General features: G+C 40.9%; 1 protein-coding gene across 3 annotated transcripts in view; it reads left to right on the top strand.

Moving 5' to 3' along the window:
* dock1 (dedicator of cytokinesis 1) overlaps positions 1-27,385 on the top strand; it is a 273,627-nt gene that overhangs the window by 200,297 nt on the left and 45,945 nt on the right. For all 3 annotated transcript variants that reach the window (XM_033610905.2, XM_033610904.2, XM_078163716.1), the window contains exons 30-39: positions 6,398-6,476; positions 7,568-7,668; positions 14,873-14,931; positions 15,622-15,770; positions 19,034-19,119; positions 19,447-19,603; positions 20,345-20,385; positions 21,539-21,629; positions 25,486-25,605; positions 26,911-27,000. In XM_033610905.2, coding sequence (XP_033466796.2) covers positions 6,398-6,476; positions 7,568-7,668; positions 14,873-14,931; positions 15,622-15,770; positions 19,034-19,119; positions 19,447-19,603; positions 20,345-20,385; positions 21,539-21,629; positions 25,486-25,605; positions 26,911-27,000 — 973 coding nt within the window. The remainder of the gene's footprint in view (positions 1-6,397; positions 6,477-7,567; positions 7,669-14,872; positions 14,932-15,621; positions 15,771-19,033; positions 19,120-19,446; positions 19,604-20,344; positions 20,386-21,538; positions 21,630-25,485; positions 25,606-26,910; positions 27,001-27,385) is intronic.

Consider the following 27,385-nt stretch of genomic DNA (forward strand, 5'->3'; position numbering starts at 1 on the left):
TAAGTTTTTCACTTTAATTAATGGCAGGATGTGCTCACAGAGGAACTGTCCTGTCTGTTCGTTAAAGCCCATTATATGTCTGAGCTCGTGCAGACTGCTGGCTTCAAATAGGCTTTTAGGTAATAGAGTTTACATTGTCATGTGAACTGCAACACGAGAGAGAGGAAGTTATAAAACATGTTCATGGAAAAGTATTTCAGGTTACCGCAGATCAGTCATGTCGAGAGAACAGGAGATCCGCCAGCATTGTCAACCAATTGTAGTGGAACCGTGAAGGAGTGCTGCTACTGGAAAGAGAGATCAAGCAGAAATGGTTGATTACAGCTGCATTTTGCCTGTTGAGTCATATTTAGCCAGAAGCTGTGAAGAGTATTGATCTTGCTCTTTTCCTCACTGTGTGACCCAGCAGTGGGAAATGTGTGCTACCTTGATAATGTCTGTAGACTTGTAGAGCTATTGGTGATTATAAATGAGTTCAGTTGGGCCTGTCTCACCCATCAGCTGTGAACTAGCGTTGGTTAATGTCAACAATATAAAGGGATACTTTGCAGATTTTCAGCCTGCTTTGTATCATAACAATGTGTGTCGTATGTGTGAATGAACTGAGGTAAACTTCCCTCCATCTTGCCAGCGCCCAAATCTCCCTGCGCATCTCCCAGCTGAAAGCATCCAGGAGACATGTTTTGTGCTGGCTCTAGGGCTGATGCTTGAACTACAGATTGTACTTACACATTTTCGTAATCCCGTCACCATGGTCACAAAGAGTATAAAAGCACATCAAGAGAGGGATCCGCCTTGCCCTCAAACTGTAAAACTAGGCATCACTGATCAAATACAAACAAGATTCTGTTATTGTATTGTTTATCTCTTGACTAAAATGTCTTCAGAAACATAATTTAGTGCACTGTTTGGCTGTAATATGAGAATTTGAGAAGAGGAAGTTAAAACTGTAACATTAGGCAGTGCTAATCAAATATGAACAAAGGTTCTGTTACTACATTGCCTATTTCTTGCCTAAGAAACATATTTTAACTCACCGTTTAACTATAATACCAGACTGTTTGTTACCAGCTGGCTGCCATGTTGTTTCTTGTGTCAAAACAGACAAGTTCACATTAGCTGTGCATACTGTGTAGTATGCCAAAAGAAGATTTAGTATGTCAGAATAGTATGTCAAATGCAGTACACCAAAAATACCAGGATGCTCTCTGGTATCCGTACTCCGTAAGTGGTGTTCGTTTTATCTCCAAAGTAACAGATACAAAAGCATAAGGTCAAAGTTGAGGGCGTAGCGTCATGAGGAGGTACCATGTCCTGACTGTATGCATACTGCGTGCAACAGTACAGACTTTTTGAGGGCAGCTGCGGTACCTACTAAAAGTAAAAAGAAAAAGTATACGATTCAGAATGCACCTGTCGTCACCAGCGGGAGCATTTATTACTTCCAGTCTGGTGCAGTGCATTCTGGTAGTTGTAGGATTTCTACCACGTAAGCAAATGCCACAGCCCTTTACTCAGTTTTCTGTTGTCATGTAGCACCATTTAAAAAGTATTTGTGTCTCTCTACTGCATAGGGAGCCCCAGTTTCATGGGAGGACCATCTTTCCAGCAGTGAAATGGTTCTTTAAGTTGAGTTAAAACCACAACCCTCGCCTTTGATTACTGATGATTCATTTCCATGTCTGAGCATTATAGTACTGATTAGAGATGGTACAATGCAGATTTGGGTTTTGTAGGTCAGTAGTTGAGCCTGTGGTCATAAAGATAAGGCCCATCCTTTTTATTTTTCATTGATTTTTTTTTTCATTGGAAAATACCTGTATATTTGTGTATTTATTTTTTCAAAGGAGATTGGTTCACTCCTCTGTCCTGATGCACTTTAAAGCTGTGTTTCCTGCTGCTGGCAGACTTCCAGACTTATTTTCACATGGATTCTTTGTTTGTTGATTGCTGAAAGTAAATGTATTGTATTTCTTTATTTCATTTTATTGTTTATCTCATAGAGCCAATGCACAGTACTTTTTTTTCACCGGATATTCAGTGGCTAAAAGCAATTTTTATCTGACTGTGGTCCCATAACAGTCTGTGATGCTACAAAAACAGTTGCTGTTAAATAAAAATAGTGCACTTCAAACAAAACACATCGTTAATACCAGTTACCGATACTAAAATGCCAATTAATACCAAAATTAAAAAGGAACTGTAGTGCCTAACTAGCCCTCATAACATCTGCAGGCAAAAGCATAATTAAAGCATAAAATAAAAGCAAAATTAAGTAATTTGTAAAGGAGAATTTGCCCTTCGTATCAATGCAGTCTTTAAGATTGTCCAGTGTAACTGTTCTGAGTATCCCCAAGGCATTTCTTCAGTAGTCACCTGTTTTAATATTCAAAACAAGCCCCCTTTTTTATTTATTTATTTTTATTTTTTGAAAATTAAAAATGATATGACATATTGAGCAGTAATATTTCTTAACCAACAGGTGCAAAAACAAAAATGGAAACACATTTCAGCATTAGTCTAGTGTTAAGCGTATCAACTATATTGACGTGTTCACAGCTGCAGAAAATTGAGTGAGGTGTGTAGAGGGGGAGAGCCTGTACTCGTGCAGACAGGATGGTGGTAATAGGCTGTCTGAGTGCTTACGGGATGGGAGGGGGGGGTCTCCCACTCTGAGGCCAGAGAGCCAGAGAAATGCACTTCTAATGGCTTATCCAAAGGCGTTCAATGACAGTTAACCTTTCCAACTAATGATTAAGGTGACTCTTAATATGTATCACACATCGGCCCCAGATAGCATTTAGTCAGCAATGGAGATAAATGTGGGACATGAATATTGTATAGCTTTAAAATGCCCTAGATCCCACAGCATTGCCGTCTCAACAGTGATGGCTATTCCTGTTCAAGGTCAGTGAGACGGGGAGGCGAGGGAAACCCCAGCCCAGTCTCTACACCAGTGAAATTGGAACCTTCCAGTGGGCTCAGGTGACTTACTGCCACACAGCTGAAACATAAAGTAAGAGATTCAGAGATGATGTGTGAGGAATTCCCACAGCGAGGCCCAGTTTGAGTAAATTTGCCTTCGGTCATGACAAACTAGGGAAGGATCTCTTGGAGCTGGCTGTGCAGCAGATGTCTGCTCACCTGCCAGTGTCAGTTACACGAGCGTTACATCTTCATGCCGCTTTATTGCCCGCTCATGAAACCTCTGGTGCAATCTACTTAAGTGGCTTTACAATTGTCCTTGTTTCACCTTAGTGTATCTTTATATGCTGCCTAAGGCAATCATTTGTTGTAGTTTGTTTATTGATTTGTGTGGAAAATACTCACACCAACTAAAGTGGTAACTAAAATTGAGAAACTATAAGAACCTGGAGTGTTCTTTAGGTAAAGTAAGCCAGGTTATTGAATATGCTGTGTTGACGTTCTTTCTCCTATACTCGTGATAAGGCATTTTTTTTTTTTCTCAGTGGGTAATTCTTCGAGATTAGTACACACATTGTTGTATGGCTGGTTCCGCCAGGGAATGAAGTTAAATAGCGGATGGGCCTCTGACTCTGTAAGTAGCAATCATAATTCCCCTCTAAAAGCTTCATGCCACTTAAGTTATTAACATTTAATTCTGCAACATCAGAGTGGATTAACCCATCAGACAGTGTTCTCATTAAGATCTACTCATTGCATCTTTTTTCGGGAGTGCCTCGAGCCCTTTCTGTACCTCAGTCTGCCAAAGAGAAAGATTGAACCTGTGTTTCACCTCTGTTCTCTGAGTGCATATTTTTCACAAGGGCAAACACTCTCTTCTTGTCTGGCTTCAGCTTTAAAACTACTGTTCAGTCTACCAATTAATGAGTTCATATTGGGCAATTCTGAAGTGTATGATGTAAATCTTGTGCCAACATCCAGGTCCAGTGCAGTAAGTAGTGCCATTTATTTAGTGTAGTAGATGGGTGTGCAATGTGCTCAACTTTTGGCAAATACAAGGGTTCTCATCAAAAGTCAATCGTTTTTCCCCAGCTTTAACCAAGGAGTTTTGCGGCCTACCTCTAGCCAGGCCTAAGAAAAATATTTCTTTTAATTTGTTTTTTTGTTTAAAGGAGACTGTCACACAGATTTAAACTGAAAATAGACAAGTTTTTTGCTTTAATTTATAATTAAGAAGTAAATGTTGGTTGCTCAATGTAATGGCTATATAATAATGACATGTCTGCATTTAGATTAGGGCTGCATCTGACAATAATATTCACTGTTGATAAATCTGTCAATTATTTTCTTGATTAATCAGTGATTTGTTTGATTTAGAAAATGTCAGAAAATTGTGAAGAATGTCAGTCAAGTTTTCCCAAAGCCCAGGATGTCTTGTTTTGTCCACAACTGAGAAGATCTTTAATCTACTGTCACAGAGGAGTAAATTAACTAGAAAATATTCACATTAAAGATGCATCCCCCCAGCAACTGGGACCATGAAATGAAACGAGAAACCCTCAAAAACAAAAACTCAATAAAAGACCGTGTGTATGAACATGATAATAAAAATTACATTTATTTCTTTCACAGGACTTTAACTGAACGTTGCATTTTTTAAATGTCATTATTTTCGGTGAAGTGAACTTAAAATTTATCATCAGCTTTATCACTTGTGTTACTATAATAAACACATTGTGTACATTTGAGCATGTAATCACAACAAGAATATAGAGGTCATTGCATTAAGGTTGTCAGAAGAATCGATTCCATGTTTTTAAACTATACAATCTCCATTAACTATACAGTATTAATTTAGTAGTATTGAAAGCACCAAAGCTATAAAAAAACACTGATCTACGGTCATATTTTCAACCCAAGACTGCACAGATGAAAAGAAATGGAATGAGATCAACTTGTCCTCAGCCTTTGCCAAAGGCTGAGGACAAGTTGATTTCATTCCTTAACAACCAAAGGCCTTTGGTTGTTAAGACATTCTTTACAGCAGTGAACACATCATGTGACGGGAGGAGTGAGCTCAGCAATTTTTTCTGTAGCAAACTGTGCGCAGGTTGTTAATATTTTAAAAAACTGCATTGGGTATTGATGGTTCTCAAATGGTGTGCCGTTTATGTGATAACCACACCTTGTTATTGTAATAGTCAGCTGGGCCTATACAAGTTATAAAAAATGTAATGGAATTTAATTTAAAAAACCTTCACGGGGAACCTATCGGTTGCTGTTCACGCATGGGAATTATAAGTGTGTGACACATCAAAAGCCCTGATTGGCAGCCAGTGTGAGGGCTGATGTCATTTAAAAGGAGAAAGCTGGGTAACACTTTACTTGAAGGTATCTACAAAAGGGTGACATGACACTGTCGTAACTATGACATGACACTGTCATGAACTTGTCATAAACATTATGTACATGTCAAACGTTTAGGACTGCTGTCATTAAGTGTCATTCAGTTTTTGTAATAACAAGTTGACATTGTTTGGGTTGTCTTGATTATGACAACTTGACATTAATTAAAGTGACATTACCAGAAGTTGTCTTTGTCATGACAAGTTGACATTAAATTTGTTTGGGATGTCCTTATAATGACAACTTGACATTAACCAGGATGACATTACCAGATGATGTCTTTGTCATAACAACTTGACATTAACAAGGAATGCACCTCTTTTTTTGTTTGTGACGAGTTGACATAATGACTGATACAAAGACATCTTCTGGTAATGTCAGTTTGGTTAATCAAGACAACCCAAACAATGTCAACTTGTCATTACAAAAACCGAATGACGCCTTAATGACAACAGTCATAAACGTTTATGACATGTACATAATGTTTATGACAAGTTCATGACTGTGTTATGTCATAGTTATGACAGTGTCATGTCACCCTTATGTAGATACCTTCAGGTAAAGTGTTACCGAAAGCTGTGAGTTGGACAATGGATCGCTTTATTTACGGAGCAAATTACAACAAAGCACCAGCGAAGACGACCTACCACTGAAAGAAAAGAAAAAAACAGTGGACAGTATCATGAAACCTACCTGTCTTATTTTTTCTTATTTGGTGAGCCTTGGGTCCAAACAGTTTAAAAAACCACTGGTGTATTGCATGTAGCATTTTCTGTATCTGCTTTGTTCAAACATGATACATTTCCTCTGCAGGTTGTTACATGACTTTTGTTGTGAGTTCAAGTGTTGCGCACACTGGTGAAGGTGTGAACATGGATATTTGTGGGCTTAATAGATCAACAAGCAAAATAGATTGAGCAGGGAATGCACAGAGTCGTCTGAAAGTGACCTTTAAGCCAGTGGGTGTCTTTCTATAGACTGTAAATGCCTTTATTTTAAGGTAGAAAAAAACCTTACCACATCAGTAAGAAGACTAGATCCAAACACTTTCCTCTTATCTTTCCAGAGTGTTCCTGCGGGCCATTAGTCAGTATGCAGCAGTGTTGAACAAGAAATTTCTGGATCAAACCAACTTTGAGCTGCAGGTAAGTGCTGAACCATTGAAGCCTTTTTTTTTTTTTTTTTTTTCAACAGCCTTGATAGCAGCGCCCTCACCCTCCCAAAGAGGCATGTTCTTTTAGTCATTTTAAGTCCTATTAACAGCAGCTTTGGATCATCACTTCACTGCAGTTTCGCACTGAGGCTGTTTTTAATGTTCCGGATGCAGCATTGTTGGACCCTCTGAATAGAGAAAGAGAAAGAAAAAGATCACTGAAGGCAGTAGACATAAAAATTGTAGAGTGGGAACATCAATTACTGTGTAATGGCCGGCAATTTGATGTGCATTTCAGAATATTTTAACCTGCTCCACCAGAATAGAGCAACTTTTTTTCTTCTGCTTGCTTTTTAAATGTCTGACATATGGGAGAAAGTTAATGTTGTCATCAGCTAAGCTGCTGAGCTTTTAAAGCCTTTATGGATTGATTATTTTAACTGTTTGTGTGACTTACAGCACTTGGAGACTTCTTTATGGCGAATGAATAAAGCGTTGAATTTTCTTTACTTTAAACTACAGCCTGATGGTGTAAAGATAATTTATCTGGATAGAATTACACAGACCATTTTACTGCTGTAGCCTAAACAGTCGTGTATTTTTTGCTTATGGGTATTCTCATAAAAAGTGTCTACTCTATATCCTCATGAAGTCTCCTGTTTTGTGTACATGAATGGTAGGGATGGGAATCTAGGGACCCTACTGATTTGAGTCTGATTTAGAGGGCTACAATGTGATTATAAAAATTGTGATCTGCTTCATCTTTATAGCAATGAGCAAACTGTACCCTTCCTCCAGCTTGCATTTACATGTAAAAGGGCGCGTATTGTAGGGAGACACCACTGCAGTAATGGCTACTTGTTTACTTGCGGTACTTCCCAGTAGCCTAAATCACCGCCCTCTCCAACCACTGGGACAGCTTCCCAACACACAAGCACACCCATCACATCTAAACCCTTTGACTAAATGAAACTATAAGGCCCTCCAGCCAACACTGAATGATATTGTTGTGAAACTGCTTTTCACCTATGAGTTAAATGCTGTTTCATTCTTTCAACACCACACATTTTGTCTCTGTGTCAGCTGTGGAACAACTACTTCCACCTGGCTGTAGCCTTCCTCACCCAGGAGTCATTGCAGTTGGAGAACTTCTCAAGCGACAAAAGAGCCAAGATCTTCCACAAGTGAGTGCAAGTGCTCTCTTTCAATCCACAGGGCGTACTCATTGCACACCGACACAGCTCAAGCTCCCTCCGCAGCATGAGAAGGGTTTATATAATTCATCACACGGAGGCTCGCAGGGATACCCAACACACCGTGGCTCCAGTGGAAGCTGCTGTAGTTGTTCGCCCTTCTGAACAAAGCAGAGCGGCCTAATGGTAACTCCAAGGGTTATGGAGAGCACATGAAAGCCCAGGTATCAGACAAGGCTGGGAATCCCCTCTTGAGATGTAGCTTATGGTTCGTCCTCCCTCAGCAGATGAAGTGGACAAATGTTGATGTCACATCGCACAGAGTTTTTAAGCCACAAAGTCTTGCATTGCAGTCTTGATATTTATTGCTTATGAAAATCTACTCTAAGACCTATCCCTCCTCTCAGTTATGAGTTCAGAGGTGGTTTTGTTTCCCGTTCATCCACTGCCTGTGTCTACAAAAACCATTCATCTACATTAGTATTTCTCATAGAGTCTGGTAATGCAGCCAAACGTGTAAATGCTTTCTGGGCAGACATGGAGCATATTGGCTCTCATCTTCATTTGGAGGAGCTTTTGTCATTAAAGCATTCATCACACCGGCCCGTGCCTGACAGCGAGACTCCTCGTTGGTCAGTGCTTTATTATCGGACCTGATAAGCTCCCACACAAACAGCCAAACACAGCAAACAAGACGTTCCCAGCCACCCCCACCCTGCCTTTTCTCCACTTGTCAGCCTTGCCCTGAAAAACATATTCACATACACAAGAACTGCCATTCCTGGCTCAGAAGAGGACTGATCTCTGCCATGCTATTTCCAGACTGTTTATTTGACATTCCCAAATATGTCATTCAAACACAACCAGGTAGCTTCCAGAGCAATGGAAGAGGATATTATACAGGGTTTGCCAATTTCTCTTTCACCCACTTTTTCTGCCTCTAACCGCCCACTCTTTCTCTCTGTCTCTGTGTCTGTCTCCCTCCACCTACAACTCACCTTCTCTCTTTTACCGTTCCGTCTCTGCATCCCGTTTCCCTGTGTGCTGGCGCATGAACTGTCAGTCCTGCCTGCAATACCAATTATTGTGCTTCGCCTGGGAGCAGAGAACAGAGGGGTGAAATCAGAGTTGTGTCGAGCGTGGCTCTTTAGCATCGGCTTTTCTCCCTGCGTCACACACGTCTTTCAGTGCTGTTTGCGAGGATCTGGACCATTAGTGGGGTTTGTGTGATCCTCATTTCCTTCTCACATTTACATCAGGACGCTGGCAACAGGCTAACATGTCGTTACAGTCTGAATAGGAGGCTAAATGCATCTGTGTGCAGCCATGCTGTGTCTCTAGACTGCAGCAACAATGTAGATGGATACAGTGTTTTCCGCCAAAAATAATACAAAATTAAGACCAAAGTTTTAAAGGTCCAGCGTGTGGGATTTATGGGTCTTGTGTCTTAAAAATAAGAAACGGCATGTTTTTGTCACCCTAAAATGAGACGTTTATATCTACATAGTGAGCAGGTATTTTGTATTTTTGTGTCAGTCACCATAGTTAGCAGCCACTTCAGGATGATTTTTTTTTAATGTGAAACTGCTTTACTCAGTGTTTTTAGCGGTTTAAATCACCTGTTCCGTTTGTCTTAGGGGGGAATAGACATTTGTGGATAGTTCAGCTCCCAGTAAAAAACCTCCTGAACATTGAACACTGAAGGAATCCTAATGCTTGCCGCATGAGAGAAGTCTCAGCAGGTTGCAGTCTGCGATCCTCATTCCTATGTGCCACTAAGTTCCACACACTGCTCCTTTAAAAAACATAATTTGTTTTTATTTATTCATGTAGAAAGTTCTGTCCAGAGATGAGGAAATGCAGTTGCACATACACACACACACACTGTAGCTTGGTAAATGAGCATGCAGCAATGTCATTGTTATGATATGCACAAATGAGTGATGAGAAGAGGGAGTGTCATATTGTCAGGTTTTGTGAGTATCTCACACTTGCTTTGCTTCAAGCTTTGATCACATCTCATCTGCTCTTACAGGCCACAGCTTGTCAATCACTTGTGTGTTTTGTTCTCTCTCGCTCTATCTGCCACCCTGTCCGCATTGCTTTTCTTCCATCTTCTCTGTCTCCATCATCTTGTGCTTCTACATCCATTTCCTCCTCTCTCCTCCCAGTCTTGCTCTTTGCCCTCTTCTGACCCAGTGGCATTACACAGCACAAGCTGCCAAGAGCCCCAGATCCACTCGCCGCTCACCGCTGTCCCTCTATATTCTCCTTCTGTTATTCTTAGTCAACCTCTTCGAGAGCTTTCCGCCCCGCAGCTGACAGGTATGCGTTGTAGGTCCTGACAGCCGACAGTCATAGCTGCCTGTCTCGCTGCCTACAGGAGTGTGACAGAACAGCACCCTGCATCTGCCTCAGCTCAGATGAGGACATGCTGCCTCCTCAGCAGTCATCTGCACGCCCATATGTAGAGACAAACCTGCATGCTTCCACTGGCACACATGCATGCTCTAAGAACAATCGTATAGAAACAGATGCACGCAGGAGTAAATTATAAGACACACTCGAGATGCAGAGTGTGGATGAGGGGCAAAAACACTCAAAGATGTAATACATAATGCATGCAGCTTTACAGTAATTTATAGAGGCAGGCATCTTTTTATACTTTATCATCTTGCCAATACTCTGCTTAAAGCTCAATCCCTGGGCAATACTTCCTCCCTTTGACAGCTAAATGTGGTAAATTGTTTTGACCTGGCCAGACTACAAAGAGGTGACGCAGCTCCTTCGCTAAAGATTCTTTCAATGCTCTTCTCCTTTCTGTCAAAATACGTTAGTGTGTCTTTGTAAAATATTGGCAAAACAATCATTTGGGTTTCAGAATTCCGTCAGGGCTCCAGGGTGCTCTGAAATGTCACAGTGTGTGAAGGGGGCCACTGAATGTATATTAATGAGAGGTCAGGAGCGGTGTCAGGCTTAGACTTCAACTTCTCATCTTTTTCCTTCTCTGCAATGTCATACCAAGGTGTCATGCCATCATTGTGCTCGGGAGAGGAGACTGTGCCTCCGTGCCTCCATCAGTCACTCAGTGTGATAGTCTGATGTCAGACAGGCCTGGTTCTTGGCACAGGCAAACAATGCAGTCGCCTGCAGCGCCACCAGCTGGAGAGGACATGAGACTTGGGGGAGGAAAAAAGTTATCACCACGTCTAACTTTAAATGCCCCTCAAAGTGGTGTCAGATATTTGATTTATGGGGTTTTAGATGCATTGCGATTAGAGTTAAGCATGCCTTCGATTTACCATACTGTGGTACTGATGTACACCTTAATGAACTGGATGTTGTTAGAGTGAGTGAAATCAGAAAGGCTGTAATTTATGTCTCTCTTTTTTTTTTTTACATTCTAAACTTCTGTTGTGGTTTTCTAATGAAACTTTGAATGTCGGTGGCCACATTTTATTGTATTTTAAAGGCCTAGTGTGCTGGATTAAGAGGGATTTAGTGGAATTTAACAGTGCGGATTGCAGATTGCAACTAGCTGAAACTTCTCCTGGTTAGAATTACTTCAGTGTTCATTCAGGAGCTGAATTATCAACAGAGGTCGCTTCCTTTCCAAAACAAATGAACCCAGTGGTTTACACTTGTAAAACATTCTGCTACACATCATAATAAAGCATGTGACAAAGCATGATAACATATTTATGCTATGGCAATATGACTCAGTTCATATTCGGGTCTGATAGGTCAGTGTTTGAATGCTGATGTGGAATTTGAATTTCAATGTGATGAATGAAGCTTCAAGGCTGTGGACTATTCGGTACAACCTTAAAGATCAGCAGCATATTCATACAGTCACACACACACAAACACAGTCAATTTTCAAAATACAACATAAACTAAAATCACATAAAGAGAGGCTGCTTAAGGCCCTGATCACACAGAAAGTGCTTTGCAGGTTGCAGAATGCAGGGCGCACCGCACTCTTTTTTTTAAATTGAATTCCACTAATGAAAAAAACAACAACTAAAAAACGCTGCGCTTTTTTATTGTTGCCAGGCAACCATACCAACACATCCTTACACTAACCTTCCCATTGTAATCAATCTACAGTTTTTTTTTTTCCCGCAATAATAAGTAACTCGTTCCTAAAATGTTGAGGCAGAGGGCACTTGCTGTAGCTCTGGTTGAGGGTGAGAGGCTGTCAGTAAATAGTTTGTTGGGCACAGGGAAACAGAGATCTGTGTGGGTACATGAGACCCTAAAAAAGAGGGTGGATCATGGGGAGTACCACCACTTGGTCCAAGAGCTTCTTCTCCATGATGGAAGTTTCCAGGCATATTTTAGGATGACTCGGGGGCAGTTTGACAACCTGCTGTCTATTGTCGAGCCGTATAGCTCTGGGTATCCAGCAACCGCTACCACCAGTTTCTTCTCTATTGATCACTGACTGTAAACTTGGGGCCTTTTTCTGGTCTGAGTTGAAGTTTTTTAACTCGAGTTCAGAGCGCTCTGGCAAAAACACCAGGCAAATAGAGCGCAGAAACTCAAGGCACCTCCCAACACAAACTCCACAAGCAAAAAGCTTCATTCTCATTAAAGTCAATTACAAACAGCTGCCTCCAGCTGCTAAAATGCTTTCTGTGTGATCAGGGCCTTAATCTGATCTGAAACCAGTTAGCTACCTTTTGTACAAGATTTGAGGGAATTTCAACCAAATAAAACAACAGTTACTCTACATTACCCTGCATATTAAAGTGATGTGTCATTTTATACACACATTTCAATCCAAATGAGTGATTAAACATATTAGAGAACTGCATGTTTTGATACATTTCTCCATAGACTCTGCACGTAACTTCAGTTTTAGTTGTCCGGTCAGCGATGCAGTCACATGGCTTGGTTGAGAGCAAGGACTCTGGGGGTTTGGCACTGCTTCCAAACAGAACCACAATATTGCGGCTCAGTGCAGTAATTCCCCACGGTGAGCCAGCAGTGAAAATACATCTCAGCATGCTATGGCAGGCCAGTGGAAATATGGTAAAAACAGTCGGAAATGGCTCTCTCAGGACTGTTATCTCCATTGTGTTTTCTATATTCTTGATCTTAAAACAATTTCAGGCTTGAACTTCTCTTCTTACTTACCCATTGTCCAATGATTTTTCAAATAACTAAATCCATTACTTTGGTTTCATGTGATCGTTTTCACAGAACCGGTCACACTTTCTGCCTCTCTGCCCACTCCTGTTAGTCTCTCCATCATTCACTGTCTGTCTTTCCCTCTCTGTCCTTTTATGCTTCACTATTTGTCCTCCCTGTGACCTGGGCCTGTGTGGCAGGCAGGAAGACGGGGCTCCAAGCTGCCGTGGAGATTGGTTCACGACCTCGACATGGCAGAGCTGATCAGCTTACAAGCCCTCATTCGGAAAAGGGAGACAAAATGTCAGAACGGGAGTGATCCTTCCAGCTTCTTTTGCAAATCTTTGTTTTATATAAGGGCTCTTGACACCCCAAGTCGACCTCAGCGAACTAGTACCAACGGAGACTGTCTGATCCAACTCTCTGGCTTGCGTCATCTGTCCTCTGTCAATTACATATACACATAGCAGAAGTCAGACCACAGCTGACAGCCGTATGCTAAAGCATATAGATATGTTACAAGCTTGCATGACTGGAATAAATTCATTAGTGTGCATTTGTGTTGCGAAGAACATCACGGAAAGACAAAAAAGTCACTCACCAGAGTCTCATTCGATTCTTGTGCAACGGCCATCACTCAGGGATAGATGAGAAGGGACTAAAGAAACTGCTATCTGTTCTTTATTAAGCTTTCTGCAGGAGGACACATAGAGAGCCGTGTCTTATACTTGGCTCAAAGGGGCACAAAGCACAACGCAGCTGTCTTTGCTTGTGTCAGACCAACGCAGATTTCATTTTCATGGCTAGTGCCCACACTTTGTAAGCAGCAAATGTATTTGCCAGCAGCTGTGCGCCCTACACATGAGTGAGTGTAGTCAGGTGCATTGTTTGCATATTGCTGTTTTGAGGCAGCAGAAACAATTACATGATTGACAAACAAAAACCTTGTCTAAAGTCAAGGGTGCAGAATTTGACTGCTCTTTAAAGGGGGCATTATTCAAATAGTAAGATGCCTCTACATAGGCAGGTTCACAATAGGCACATTGCTTCTAACACACAGGAATGCACAGGTGGGTAAAACAATAATCCATCTTTAATGAGGTAAATAAAATGTGAACGTAGCAGAGAGCAGAGCAGAGTTGCAGAGCTGCTGTCCAACCCTCACTAAGAGGCACACTGTGCGCATTAACACATGAGGAGCAGCGTGACTTCATTGATCATTTCAGAAGCCAAAAGTTTAGTTTGATTTCCCCTGTCAAGTTTAAAACTGCAGTTTTAGTTTTGCTGCTTAAATGTCCCACAATATTTGCTGCGTGACATCACTGCTCTAACTTCATTACTCTGAAAGAAAACCTCTTGGTTCTCCAGTTTGCTGAATCCATCATGTAAATAGCAGGTGTACCTGGCTTTAAAAGGGAATGGGAGATAACACTCTAACACCCAAAACACACCTATGATTAATTAAGGGACTAAATACAACCCCTTTGCACCCAAATTTTGCCTCGTTTAACTAACAAAATTGGAGTTGGACCCTCACTGCACTTGCTCCATGCACTTTAAACAATTCGCTATAAACCGTTAAAGAATAGGGCCCATCATCTTTAGCTTGGTCTCTGCACATATGGACCTCCATCAGACCACAGCAGCACTCAGAGGGGCTGTGGAATGAGCCGAGAACAGAAGAAGACACGTCTGATTTAGTAAAACAAATTGATAGCAACTGTCACCCAGTTATTGTTTGAGTTGCATCTCACTGCATCCACTGTGTTACAGATGTCCACTGGAAGAGTTTAAAGAAGCAGCCTGCTTTTCAGCACCCATATATATGTTGCGTTTAGATCACTTTTTTTTGATTCTCTTTTTTTCTGTCACCTTAGCTGAAATCTTATATTAAAAAGAAAAAACACTGACTTTGATTGTAGACACTGTAGCACAGCTGGAACATGACAAAGCCATTCATACATACAGTATATGTTACATTGCTGTACGTACCTAAAGTTGTTAGCAAGTCCTTTTTGTCCTTTATAATGCATAACATTTGACCCTGTTTGTGTTTCAGGTACCAGGACATGAGAAGACAAATTGGCTTTGAAATCAGGGACATGTGGTACAATCTAGGTAATTTAACCAACATCTTGTGTTATTATTTTTCATTTTCACTTCTTGCCAAAGACATTTTCTTTAATAAAAAATGAATGCATTGATAAAAGAGCAGTCAAACAAACTTCGCAGTACAAGCCAGCAATTGACACATGTTGATTCTTGTTTATGGTCGTCTGCAAACTACTCTCGTTAGCAGTCATTACAAATCAGCTCAGCAAAGAACAGCAGCTAAATATAGATAACTATGTGTTAATTAGCTTTATGCTGTGCAATGAGAGAGTCAATTCTCAACAGAATGAGACTGTGGTACAGGGATTGTGGTGTTAGATTTGGGCACCTGTGCCTCCCTCAAAGTCTTCTCATTGTAACCCACACCATCTGATCCCCTAATTAGAGCTTTCCACCAGATTAGATTGACTCATTCACTGTTTTCTAATGAGCTCCGTGCTATTTTTTACCTGAGGTGTTTAGTTTGAAGTCATTAACCGCATGAATGTCATGGAAAATTCTTGATGAGAGACTTGACAAACACAGGGAGGCAGATTTTTTATTTTTTTCTAGCAGCTAATTTTAAATTTGCAGCACTTTAAGGATTATTCATGCTCTGTTAGGATCAACGTGTTGTGCTCAAAACAGATTTTAGTCTACAAATGAGTTGTGTGTACTATGGATTTATATATAAATGTCCTTTTTTCCCTCTCCAAGGGCCCCACAAGATAAAATTCATCCCAGAGATGGTGGGTCCTATCCTAGAGATGACGCTAGTCCCCGAGATTGAGTTGCGAAAGGCCACCATCGCCATCTTCTTTGACATGATGCAGTGCGAGTTCCACTTCACATGCAGCTTCCAGCGGGTGCGTGCTCTGAAATATGACAAAGCATGAGGACTGTAAGAAAATGACTTCATGAGAAGTCGTATGTGTTGGTGTGGGAAACGGTAAAACAGAAAAAAAAAAAAAAAAGTTTTCATAGCCACAAGCTTATTTGTAATTCTGCAAATCTCCTTTTGTTGTGCTCCGATTATCAACAGTCACGGTGAGTGGAACTTAATGTAATGCCCCGTTACAGTGCAAAATGAAGCCTTTCTGCATGAGGAAATCCGTTTGGCTACAGCTGTTCAGCCATGAGATGTCTCAGGCAGTTTTCAGCTTTGTGATGTTTATGTGGGCACGCAAAGTATGTGATGCTTATTGTGCTTGGATCAAATTGTGAAGCAGCACAATGGCTACATGTCTCTGCTGGCCCTTGTAGTCATGTGAAGCATGTCATAGTTTAACCAATATCGTTTCCCTAAGTGAAGGGAGCACTGCTGATTAAGTCAGTGTGTCACTCAGGATCTGGCTCATTGGAGGTGAATGCCACAGTTTTTCCCTTTTAGGGAGACACCCCAGGTGAACAGGATAAAAAAGATATCACAGGGAAACCTCCCCAGTTGATGACTTACATTAAAGGTTCAGTGTGTAGGATTTAAGGGGATATATTGGCAGAAATGGAATATGAAATATGTATGTTTTCTTTAGCATATAATCACCTGAGAATAAGAATCTTGTGTTTACATTACCGTAGAATGAGCTGTTTATATCTACATAGGGAGCGGGTCCTCATCCACTGAGTCCACTATGTTGCACCACCATGTTTCTACAGCAGCCCAGAATGGACAAACCAAACACTGGCTGTAGATGGGGCCATTTGTGTTTTCATGTCACTGTAGTTAGCAGCCCCTCCGCGATGGGCAACATCAGAAAAATACAGATTTTTTTAAGGTGAACTTTATTCAGTGTTTTTACCAGCTTAAATCACTGGGTCAGTTTGTTATGAAGAGGAAGACACCTCTGCAATAATTCAGCTCCCGGTAAAAACCTCCTGAACGTCTGGATCTAGAACAAATGTAAGCATACATTTGCAGGTACTAGGCTAGCGGCCCATCTCTGACCAGCTGAACAACATTGGAAAAACACTGATTTGTAGTGTGCAACTGCTTTATTCAGTTACCACCGCACATGGTCCTTTAATTTTGAAGAGGAGGAGACCTCTGAGGGTAATTCAGCTCCCGCTAAAAACCTCCTGAACAATGAACACTGAAGGAATTCTAACCGGGAGATGTTTCAGCTGGTTGCGATGTACAATCCTCACTAGATGCCACTAAATCCCCCTAAATCATACATGCTGCTCCTTTAAGACAGTTTTCTCAAACTGTATTTTTAAATATGCAAATAAGCGATCATCCACTTAAATCCACTCATGAACCACAATTAATTTAATCAACTCTGGTGCCAGGCCTCAAACTTGAACAAGAAATGAAGAGCATATCACCCCATTTTTGCTTACGTGCACTGGCTCCCAGTGTGTTTTAGGACTGATTTTAAAGTCTCTAAATGGTTTGAGAGCAGCCTGCATTACTAATTCTTTGTCATTTTATCATCCTTCACGGACTCTTAGATCCTCTGCTGCCATTTGTAATAAGAAAAAATAAAATTGCCAGCTCAGCCTTTTTTAACTGTGCACCCGAAATTAAGGAATTCTTTACCCAAGGCCTGAAGAGAAGCAAGCTCTGTGAACATTTTTAAAAGACAATTGAAAACCTATTCAGTCAGCATTGCCTTTAAGAACTGTTAATTTTCTGCAATTTTATGTGCATCTTTTACGTGATTAATCCTTCATATGCCTTCTTATGTATTCTGTTTGTAGCATATCTGTTTGTGCTGCCTCTTATGTTTGTTATCCATGTAGTTGCTTGGTTTTATCGTTCAGTCTTTGCCCTTTTTTAAAAAATTGCCCTTTTTTATTCTCTTGCTCCTCCTTTTCTTGTAAAGCACTTTGAGCTACACCCCCTGTATAAAAGGCGCTCTATTACTAATATTAATTATAATTATTATATCATGCACTAATTAACATAAATTTCTAGAACAAATATTTGGATAAAGCCAGGTTCAAAATTCTTGTTTAATTTTGACAGCGGGAACTTCGTATATTTCTTTTAATCACTCCAAAATATTTTTGCCATATTTTAGGAATACAGTTTTATATAAATGAGATTATGAATGATAAGAACAAACCTTTTTTTACCTTCTGTAAAAAACAAAAAACAAAAAAAACAACAACAAAAAACAGATGGAATAAAGATTAGAATATGAGAAAACAAAATTTTGAGAAAATAGCATTTGAAGATATGAATTGTAAAATTATACTAAACTAAACTAAATATATTCTACAATTGAAATATAAGATAAAATATACTACAGTTGAAAATGGGATAAAAACTAATAAATATCACTGTGAAACTTTTCCAGCTGGTTATATTAAGACAATTATTGCATTACAAGTTTTCTGATTTTATTTTAACTGAATATGCAAATATGCATTTTTTTTAACATAAATTAAATACAATATCCGAACTAAAATAAATCTTAATTTGTATTTTGGACATTTTCTTTCCACTAATCTAAAAGAAGACATGTCATGAAAGCAAAACAGCTCAAAATCTTAAAATATACTAGGGCATTAAACAAGTTGTTTTCACCTGGAGAGTCTGTCCTTTCGTGAAATGTGATCTGTTTCACATTCGCCTGAGCCATTTTTTATGCTTTAAAACAGTCATATTCCCTTTAATGGGTCTCTCTCCTCTGCTGTGTGTTGGCTTAACAGAGAGCAGCATTTATATCTTTTCTTACTTGGCTGCACTCTCCTCACCTGATCTGTGTTTGTGTCTGGCCAATACCCGAGCAAATAAAGAAGTCAGGGAAAATTGGTTTGTTTCAGCACAATAAAAGCTGTTTTTTTTTCATACAGCTGCTACATACAAATATCAGAGAAATTAACTCCATGCATCACTGTCAGAAGCCGCAGCAGCAGCAGCAGAGCAAAAGCAACGCGGATGTGTCTCATGATGCAGCGTCGTTCTGTGTTCTAACCAAATTTATACAGATAATAACAAGATAAGAGAATAATGAACGGCAGCTCACAGCCAGCCGGGCTGCAAGAGAGGGACAATTAAAGTCAGAGCCCAGATCGCCTCGGCCAAGCCTCGACATGGAGAGAGAGTGAGACAGAGAGATGGCGTTAATTAATTGAAAAATTAGCTACACTGATTATTTACGCCTGCTCTGTCTAATTGCAGTTTGAGAACGAGATCATCACCAAGCTGGATCACGAGGTGGAGGGGGGCCGCGGAGACGAGCAGTACAAAGTTCTCTTTCAGAAAATGTAAGTGCTGATTAATGGGCAGGATTACGCCTGAGCCTCTCACAAGTAAGGTAATGCTAATTGCAACATGGCACTCCTCAAAATAATCACAGTGTGCTGATGATCACACGACTATCACAGCTTGCCACCATTTGCTTTCAGCGCAGTTGGATGTTAACTCTGATTTAATGGGCAAAAAAAAAAACGTTATTTCTCTCGAATCCTTGGTGGCACGAGTCTGACATTTTGAACTGTCGATGAACCTCTTATACATGCTTCACATTTGTCTTCCTCTCTGCCCCTGGCGTCTGTTCTTCCGCAACCCCTATCCAAACAAACACACACCAGTTTACTGGAGCACTGCAGGAAGCACAAGTACTTGGCCAAGACGGGCGAAAACTTCGTCACTCTGGTGGTGCGTCTGCTGGAGAGGCTGCTGGACTACAGGACCATCATGCACGACGAGAACAAAGAGAACCGCATGAGCTGCACTGTCAATGTGCTCGTAAGATTCTTTTTCCTCAGTCCCTGAAGACACACAAACCCAGTAATGATGACACATACAGACATGTGGGGAAATGTATCAATCACTCTAACAACAGTTATCAACAAGATCTATATTATCCACACGCAGGCATTGTTCGCAGGTTATTATTGCCAATAAAATGACCATTACAACGTGCGACTACCCACAGTGAAGGAACAATAACAACCACATGTCACAGTGCATTAAGATGTTATCACAGAGCAGCTCACCTGAGACACCTCTCCTCTGTGAAGTGACATTTCTTCTCGGGGCACTGAAATGTCAATTTTGTCTCACGTGACTGCCGGCATCGAAAAGACTACAGGCCTGTGGCCTATATTCAGCATTTATCTGAGTCATGCTCTCTCAGTGCCGTGCCAGGCTGTGTAAAATGTAAGTTTTCAGTTTTAGCCAGGGGAGCATTGTGACTCACACCAGTGTATTCTGAAGTCAGCCAACTTACTTTTCTTTACTTTTATGTCTGCCTGCTGCAAGCCAGGTCATTGGTATTCATCCATATTATAGAAAATTAAGTTGTCACACTGCCAAAATATTATTCTTTTAAAAGATTAAAAAATAATCTACAGTCCAGTGATTTCTGAAGTTATGCAATGTAAGCATGATACGCTGGACCTTTGTAAACAGTACAATGACGCTGTTGTCACTAAAAGTTTATGAGCCTTTTTAAACCCCTTTTAATGGTCTCTTTCTTTCCTATAGAACTTTTACAAGGAGATAGACAGGGAGGAGATGTACATCAGGTAAGTCATATCCAACCTTGTGCCTGTGAAGCGTTTTTAAATTTGTGGACAGTCAATCTTTTAGAGGCGTTTTACACACAACACTAACTCCAGAATTTCTACTGCATGGTACAGCATGGCGCTACTCAACTCAACTTGCTCTCTTTTGGTTTTCCATTGTCAAAAGTTGTGTTGGCAATGCAAACACACTGGTACGTTTCCCATGCAAGTAAATTAACATAGTGAATTTAAAACCCACCCATTTAAGGCTGCTTTCAGACCTAGAGTTGTCTTGCTTTGGTCTGAATCAGGGACTAATTTTGTTACAAAGCCGCATAATTGCCTAGAGCTGGTTCGTGTTCTCACGGCAGCATTTACAAGCGGACCAGATAAAATGCCTTGTGTGAGAAAGCTGCTCTTGATTGGTCAGAATTTCCATGTGGGAAAAATCCAGGAAGTAAAGCAAACGTTGAAGAAGAGTACACTTGCAAGATAAATGTGACACTCTCTAATGTCACAATGGAGGGACAACTACGCAGGTTGATTAGTCAAACCATACAGTTTGAAAACGAGGCGCGGCTCCAACTAGAAAACAATGTTTTGTCATGTTGATCTCAAAGTGAAATTTATCTATGCTCTCTTCAAAGCCAGACTCCAGTACTAAGGTTCTTTAGAGAAAATGCATGTGTTTGGGAAGAACTGAGCCTACAGCTGGATAATTGACTTGGATTATACTGCACCAATTGTGTGAGAGTTTGTAAATGGATGTTGTGATACAGTTTTGCTGTTTTTAAACGCGGTCCCCAATCAGTCAATAAATGAATATGTTCACTGTTTTCCATGGAGGAATTCAAGGTGACACAGCATGACTTTTTCAGTTCTGATGGTTAAAATATTCCTTTGCCTGCCAAAGAATTACTGCTATACATTCTGGTCCTGTTCTCTCCGGCCGTATGTCCCCAGAGATCCAGAATAAAATATTAGGTTTTGCTAAAATACATTTCCATTTCTGCAATCTCTCAAGTCAGAGTTTTCCATCTGTGTGTCGAGTCTTATTTGAGGTAAAAGAGGCTGTCAAGACGCATCAGTCTGGCGGAGTTAACTTTCTGTCCGTTGTTAAAGTGTGTGAGGCCCACCCAGACATGACCCATAAATCATTGCTTTTTCCTGCCAGGTACCTGTACAAGCTGTGCGACCTCCACAAAGAGTGCGACAACTACACGGAGGCAGCCTACACTCTGCTGCTACACGCCAAACTGCTCAAGGTACGCAGACACAATATTGACAACAAATCAGTGTCGAAGCACACACTAGTAAATACTTCAAACAGAAGCCGAATACACCGTTCAGCTATTGTCAGGCAGATGGCATTTAACCTCAGGCATTAAACAAAGTGTGTATCTGTGAATTTGAATGTGTACAGGATTTAGAGAGATAAGGCCACATCCCTTTAATCATGAGATGGCATGAGATGGCTCCAAAGAGGGCAGACTTGCTGAGCAGCATCTTTTTTTCACCTTGCGTAGTCGATGCAAATCACAGCCAGTATCTGATCTCCCCTGGAAAAAAAAAAAAGCTAAGACATAGTTTAAAGCAGAGGATAAAGCAGCAGCAGCCACCTGAGGTGCTTCAAGATAAAGGGGTACTTTTACTGTCCTCTTTGTCAGCTGGAAGCGAAAGAATCCTCTGCTATAAATCATAGTGCAGGCACTTCTGGTTTGAGGTGGAAACGGGGCAGGTACCACACTTTTAGTGCAATGATATTTCAAATTAGATGCATAAATATTTATAGGATATCATGAAGCATTTCTTTTAAGATCACACCTTTTTGTTAACGTAGGCCTTCTCTAGGTCTGGAAAGTTTTTTATCTTTGCCAAAAATATATCACATCCACACACACAGAGCCACAGTGTCTATTCCCAGACGGGGTTTGGTATACTCTGAATTTGGAGTTGTTCCTCTCTGCCTTTTATCCAAAACGGTTGCACCCAACATCTCATCTATATTTGCATAAATAGCTGGCTGCATCCGCCTTTGTACAGGTCCCGACAGGGGAGAGCAGGCTGTGACTGAATCACATTTTCCTCGCCGAGCAGTCACAGTAGCATTTGCAGGAGTTGTTTTTGTTATTATTATTTTAATTCTGCTCATCTCCCGGCAGCTGCGGCGTTCCTGATCATACCTTCAGAGAGGGGATTCACTATTATATTGTGGAAATTGGTTAATTTTGTTCCACCAGAATCTCGATAAATCTTTTCTTCTCCAATAAGCAGTCCTGTGTAATCTTTGAAGACACTGTCCTCCTTTTGTATTCACACACAGGCATGTGTAAACCAGCTTGAATGAGGATGAATGATGGATGCATAATTCTGCATCCACCAGCAGTTCTCAAGTAAAACTGGCTCCTGTAGTAATAATTAGTCCTCCAGTAGAGTACCTGCAGCACTATAATAACAGTTGATGAATTTGCGGCGCTTTGTGTATTGTCAGAGATGTATCAGCACTTTGGTTCTGTCGATGCAGCCATCCATGAATAAACAGAGATCTTTTTTACCCCGTAAATGCTGCAGTTTAGTTGTAAAGGAATCAATAACCTGGTCCAAAGCCTCCCAGCATCCCTCCTCATGCCACGGCAACAATGTGCAGGGCAATTACTTTTCCGCCCATCTCCAGCACTGGGTATGCAAATTCCTCGGCTTTGCTATTCAAATGTGGCCTTCACACAAAACTTGGTCCGATTTTCACAGAGATCTTAACTCCTCAGGTTACTTGCAACACTACAGAATCCCAATTAAAACTGGCCGGTAATGAATCGGTCCTGGCAGCACGCAAGGGATTATGCTTCCTCAACACGGAGGGCCAATCAGATTGTCCATCTCCCTGTTAGCCAAGCTGCTCTAGCTTGTCAGAAACCTCATTATTCTCCATGCCGGGCAAAGAAAAGGCATGATGGAGTACACGGTCAGCACAAAAGGAGAATACCCCCCCAGTCTTTTTTTGCATCACTCCATCCTCGTCTGCCGCTTTTCACAAAATCAAGCAGAATTTGTAATGAATAAGATTACGCTAATGCATGACTCAATTGTATCTGATGTTTATTGTTAGCATGAGCATAAATGATGCTTCTCTGTGCTCCCTTCGCTCCACGTCACTGGACTGGAAGCCATCCAGTGGGGTAGCGCTGTTTTGGGTTGTTGGTGAGGTGGTTGGAGCAATGAAAAACTATACTCAAGTAAAAGTGCAATTACTCCATAACAAATGACTCAAATTGAAAATCACCATTTGAGAAACCTACTCAAGTAAAAATTAAAAAGTGCTTGGTCAATAAATTACTCAAAGTACAAGATACTTTCCAATTTAAGTGACATAAGTAAGGAAAATGTATTTATACAGCGCTTTTTGCAGACAAAGGTCTCTAAGTGCTTCACAAGGGCAATATACAACAAGAAAGAAAACACAAGGACAAGGTGACTACAAGAGCCACTCTGGTTAAAGTGTACAACTAGCAAACCAATGGCACACGGAAAAAAAACAGTACACACAATAAATAAATAAATAAATAAAATACAGTTCTGGTACATACAAGTTAACCCAAGGCTTCTCTAAACAGGTGGGTGTCACCACGAGTCTTACGGTGAGCGCAAGGGACAGACATTGTACAGAAAGTGTATTAGATTGAAGAGAGTGAGCTGAAGACATTGGGTGAAGTAGTTCAGCCACATAAGAGGGAGCCTGACCTTGTAAATGTAATATTGTTAGGATGTGTGGGCCAGTGCAAAATAATGAAAAAACAGCACTTGTTGCTAAAACCTTTAAGAGCAGGAAGGTTAACCAAACAAATAGGAAAAGCCCTTCCCAAGTCCTGCCCCTTTTTGCTATGTGCTCCAATAACAGTTGAGCAAGCTTGGAACACGGCAGGACCTCTGTCAACTTTCACCTTTCCTGTTATATTAGATATGCTATGTGCTAAATGTTGACCAGAAAACAAAATTTTGAAGATGCTTAAAAGCCAGGAGAATGACGCAATCTTCACTGACACATTACCTTGAATGATGTCCCCTTTTAAGTTAGCTAATGTAAGCAAAATGCTATCTAACTTTATTTTAAAGCCCGATATCAGAAATCACAATTTGCCTCAGACAAGCCTCATGTCTTCCTTTCTACCTCTCTCTGTCTTACCATAACATCAAAAATAATAATACGCATAAAAAATTGACATAGATAGCATTAGCTAGTTAACTACATAATCATGTATAGTATGTGCAGCTTACTTCAATGTGCTTGTGGAGGTTGGAAGAGGAGTTTCTAAAAGCGGAGATCTCAGTGGTTTTTCAGGAGCTACAACAAGCACTTCATCGTGTAACTGTTGTCTGGTTTAGATTTTGGTATAGACCGTTTCAAACCGGACAACATAAACATTCTAAATGGGTCCCTTTGTATTTCCTGTTTGAATGTATGTTAATGCAGAAACTGACAAGAAGTAAACAGGGACCAAAGTTGTTGCCCTAGCAACAGAATAGCAATGAAACAGTCCATAAAGTGTGGCCAGATGTGGTCAGAAAGCTGACTCTTGTTCTGGGTTTTGCTCCGTCATCGTCACGGCGTAGTCAAAAGACAGGTGGTGCTTCTTCTTTTCTTCCAGGCAGCTGGTAACATGGCATCTGCAGTGGAGATGCTCCTCTCATGCTCACCCTCCCCTACACTCGATTTCCACACAGCAGACTTATTGTAACAAAGATATAAATTACAAATGTAGAGAAGAGTTAAAAAAAAAAAGACCATGAAAAGCACTTGTTTCTTTAAAAAAAAACTTTCTTACTCTTGCATTATTTGTGATATATCACCGCCCACCCCTGAGTATTAGCCACAGAGAGCCATGTATTACACTGATGCTCCCTCTGAGCCATTCAATACGTATCGACGCATGTTTCAGTGCCCATGTCTCGAGTTTCCATCTTGCCCTGCACTCTGGCAGGGCAAGATGGAAAAAAAGAGTTACACATCAATTTCACCCATTTGCATTGGCTATAAGTCAGTGATTGATTTCTTGTCACCTGTTCTCCTTTTGCTCTGTATTGTATTGCACCACGCTGACCCTGATACTAACTTGTCCCCTGCAGTGGTCGGACGAGCAGTGCGCAGCCCACCTGACCCAGAGAGACGGCTACCAGGCCACCACTCAAGGACAGCTTAAGGACCAGCTCTACCAGCAGATTATCAATTACTTCGACAAGGGCAAGGTAAGACACACAGGCATTCTGACACACACACACACACACAGACAGACAGAAGACTGGTCATAATCATGATAAATCCTGGACTGTGAGGATGCTATTTTTAGATGCTGTCATCTCTGTTAAATACCTCTTCTGGCATGAGAAGGCAGGTTTTGAAGAAGAGCTGCTGAATGGAAGTTTCATATTCCTTTCCTACAGAACAGGGATTGTAAATAATCCTCCTTTTTTAGCTGATGCTCTTATGGACGAAGGCGCATATCAGACCACACAAGCATTAATGTGGCTCTTTTGTGTTGTCCCCTACCTTTCATAAAACCCTTTTACCTGCATCTCTCCCACTTTCTCTTTTTCCTTCATACCACTTTAGTGAGGTACTTGAATACCATCTTGGCTTTATACCGCCCTATTGTGACGTGATATAATGTGCCGTTCATATGTACCTCAGATTGAGAAAATGTTCTACTGTGCTATTCTTCTACGCTCTTCATATTTTGTTCCAGAGGAGAAAAATGTTTTCCAGTCTGTAAGCTAAGCCTGGAATGGCTCTGCAGGACTGCAGCCAGAGCCTCTCAGAGATGGTGTCCCAAGGCTGTGCATGTGTCATCAGTGTTGGGGTGCAGCCGCCACTCTTGGTTCTCTAGCCAACTGTCACTCAGCAGGATATGGCCTGGGAGACAACAAATTGAAAAAGTGTTGGCTAAACAGACACACACAAACACAGCAGAGTGATCAGGAAGTGTTACAGTGGCTGTAAGAATACATCAACACTCCAGAAAGAGAGTGGAGGAGGAGGGTATCAACTGAGGACAGTTTCTAAGAGTGTCATCGGAGTCATCCAGAAAGCAGTCCCAGATGGTGTTGCCACCACCACTCTCGCTGATGGCAGGCTGATCTGAGTAGCAGCCTGGACTCGGTCCACCTCCAGCCTGGCCCAGATCAGTTCAGCCCAATCGAGTCTGTCAGGAAGCCACTTAGAAGCCTTTCAACATGTTCGAGTGCCTCCCATCTATCTGTGACACCACTCCACTGCACTGGATGAGTCTCGAGGGGAGATGCGTCACTATAATAAATTTGCTTCCCCCAAAGAGGATAGCATCTGAGTTTTAGTGTTGTAGATCAAATTTAAAAAAAAAAGAAGAATACTGACAAGAATAATTAATATTTAAAAAAACAAGCTTGTATTGAATCCCATTGCCTGGGAGAGATAATTGTTTGATTCAGCAGGTTGGAAGAGGAATGCTTTATCTCAGCTTGAATCTTGATAATTCATTTACAAACTGCCTCTGTTTGTGTTTGTATGTCCAACAGATGTGGGAGGAGGCAATCATTCTGGGCAAGGAACTGGCTGAACAGTATGAGAATGAAATGTTTGACTTTGAGCAGCTCAGCGCATCCTTGGTGAGTAATGTGATTTTATGTGTTGAACTTTAAAGTCTTAAATGGAGTCGTTTTGGTATGTGGACTATTACTCCTCTGACAAACAAAAATTAGAGCACATTGACCTGAGTTTTTAAGAGGGAGACAGGATGATGTGTTTGATTTTATTTATTTAACCCAGAAAGCCTCACTGAATTTAAAATCACATTTTCAAGAGTACTCTGGCAGCAGCAACATAAAAGAGATGATTCAAAACTAGATGAGAATTAAAGGAATACTTTACCCTTCAAATAACCAATTTTATATCAGTTTCTCACTCCAGGTTACATTGAATTGATAAAGAAAAAGTTTTTCTCTCATTCTTCAGATGAATGAAGAATCAAAAAACACAGAAGTTGTGATGAAT

Source organism: Epinephelus lanceolatus, chromosome 21 (genome assembly GCF_041903045.1).
Source record: "Epinephelus lanceolatus isolate andai-2023 chromosome 21, ASM4190304v1, whole genome shotgun sequence".
NCBI lineage: Eukaryota > Metazoa > Chordata > Actinopteri > Perciformes > Serranidae > Epinephelus > Epinephelus lanceolatus.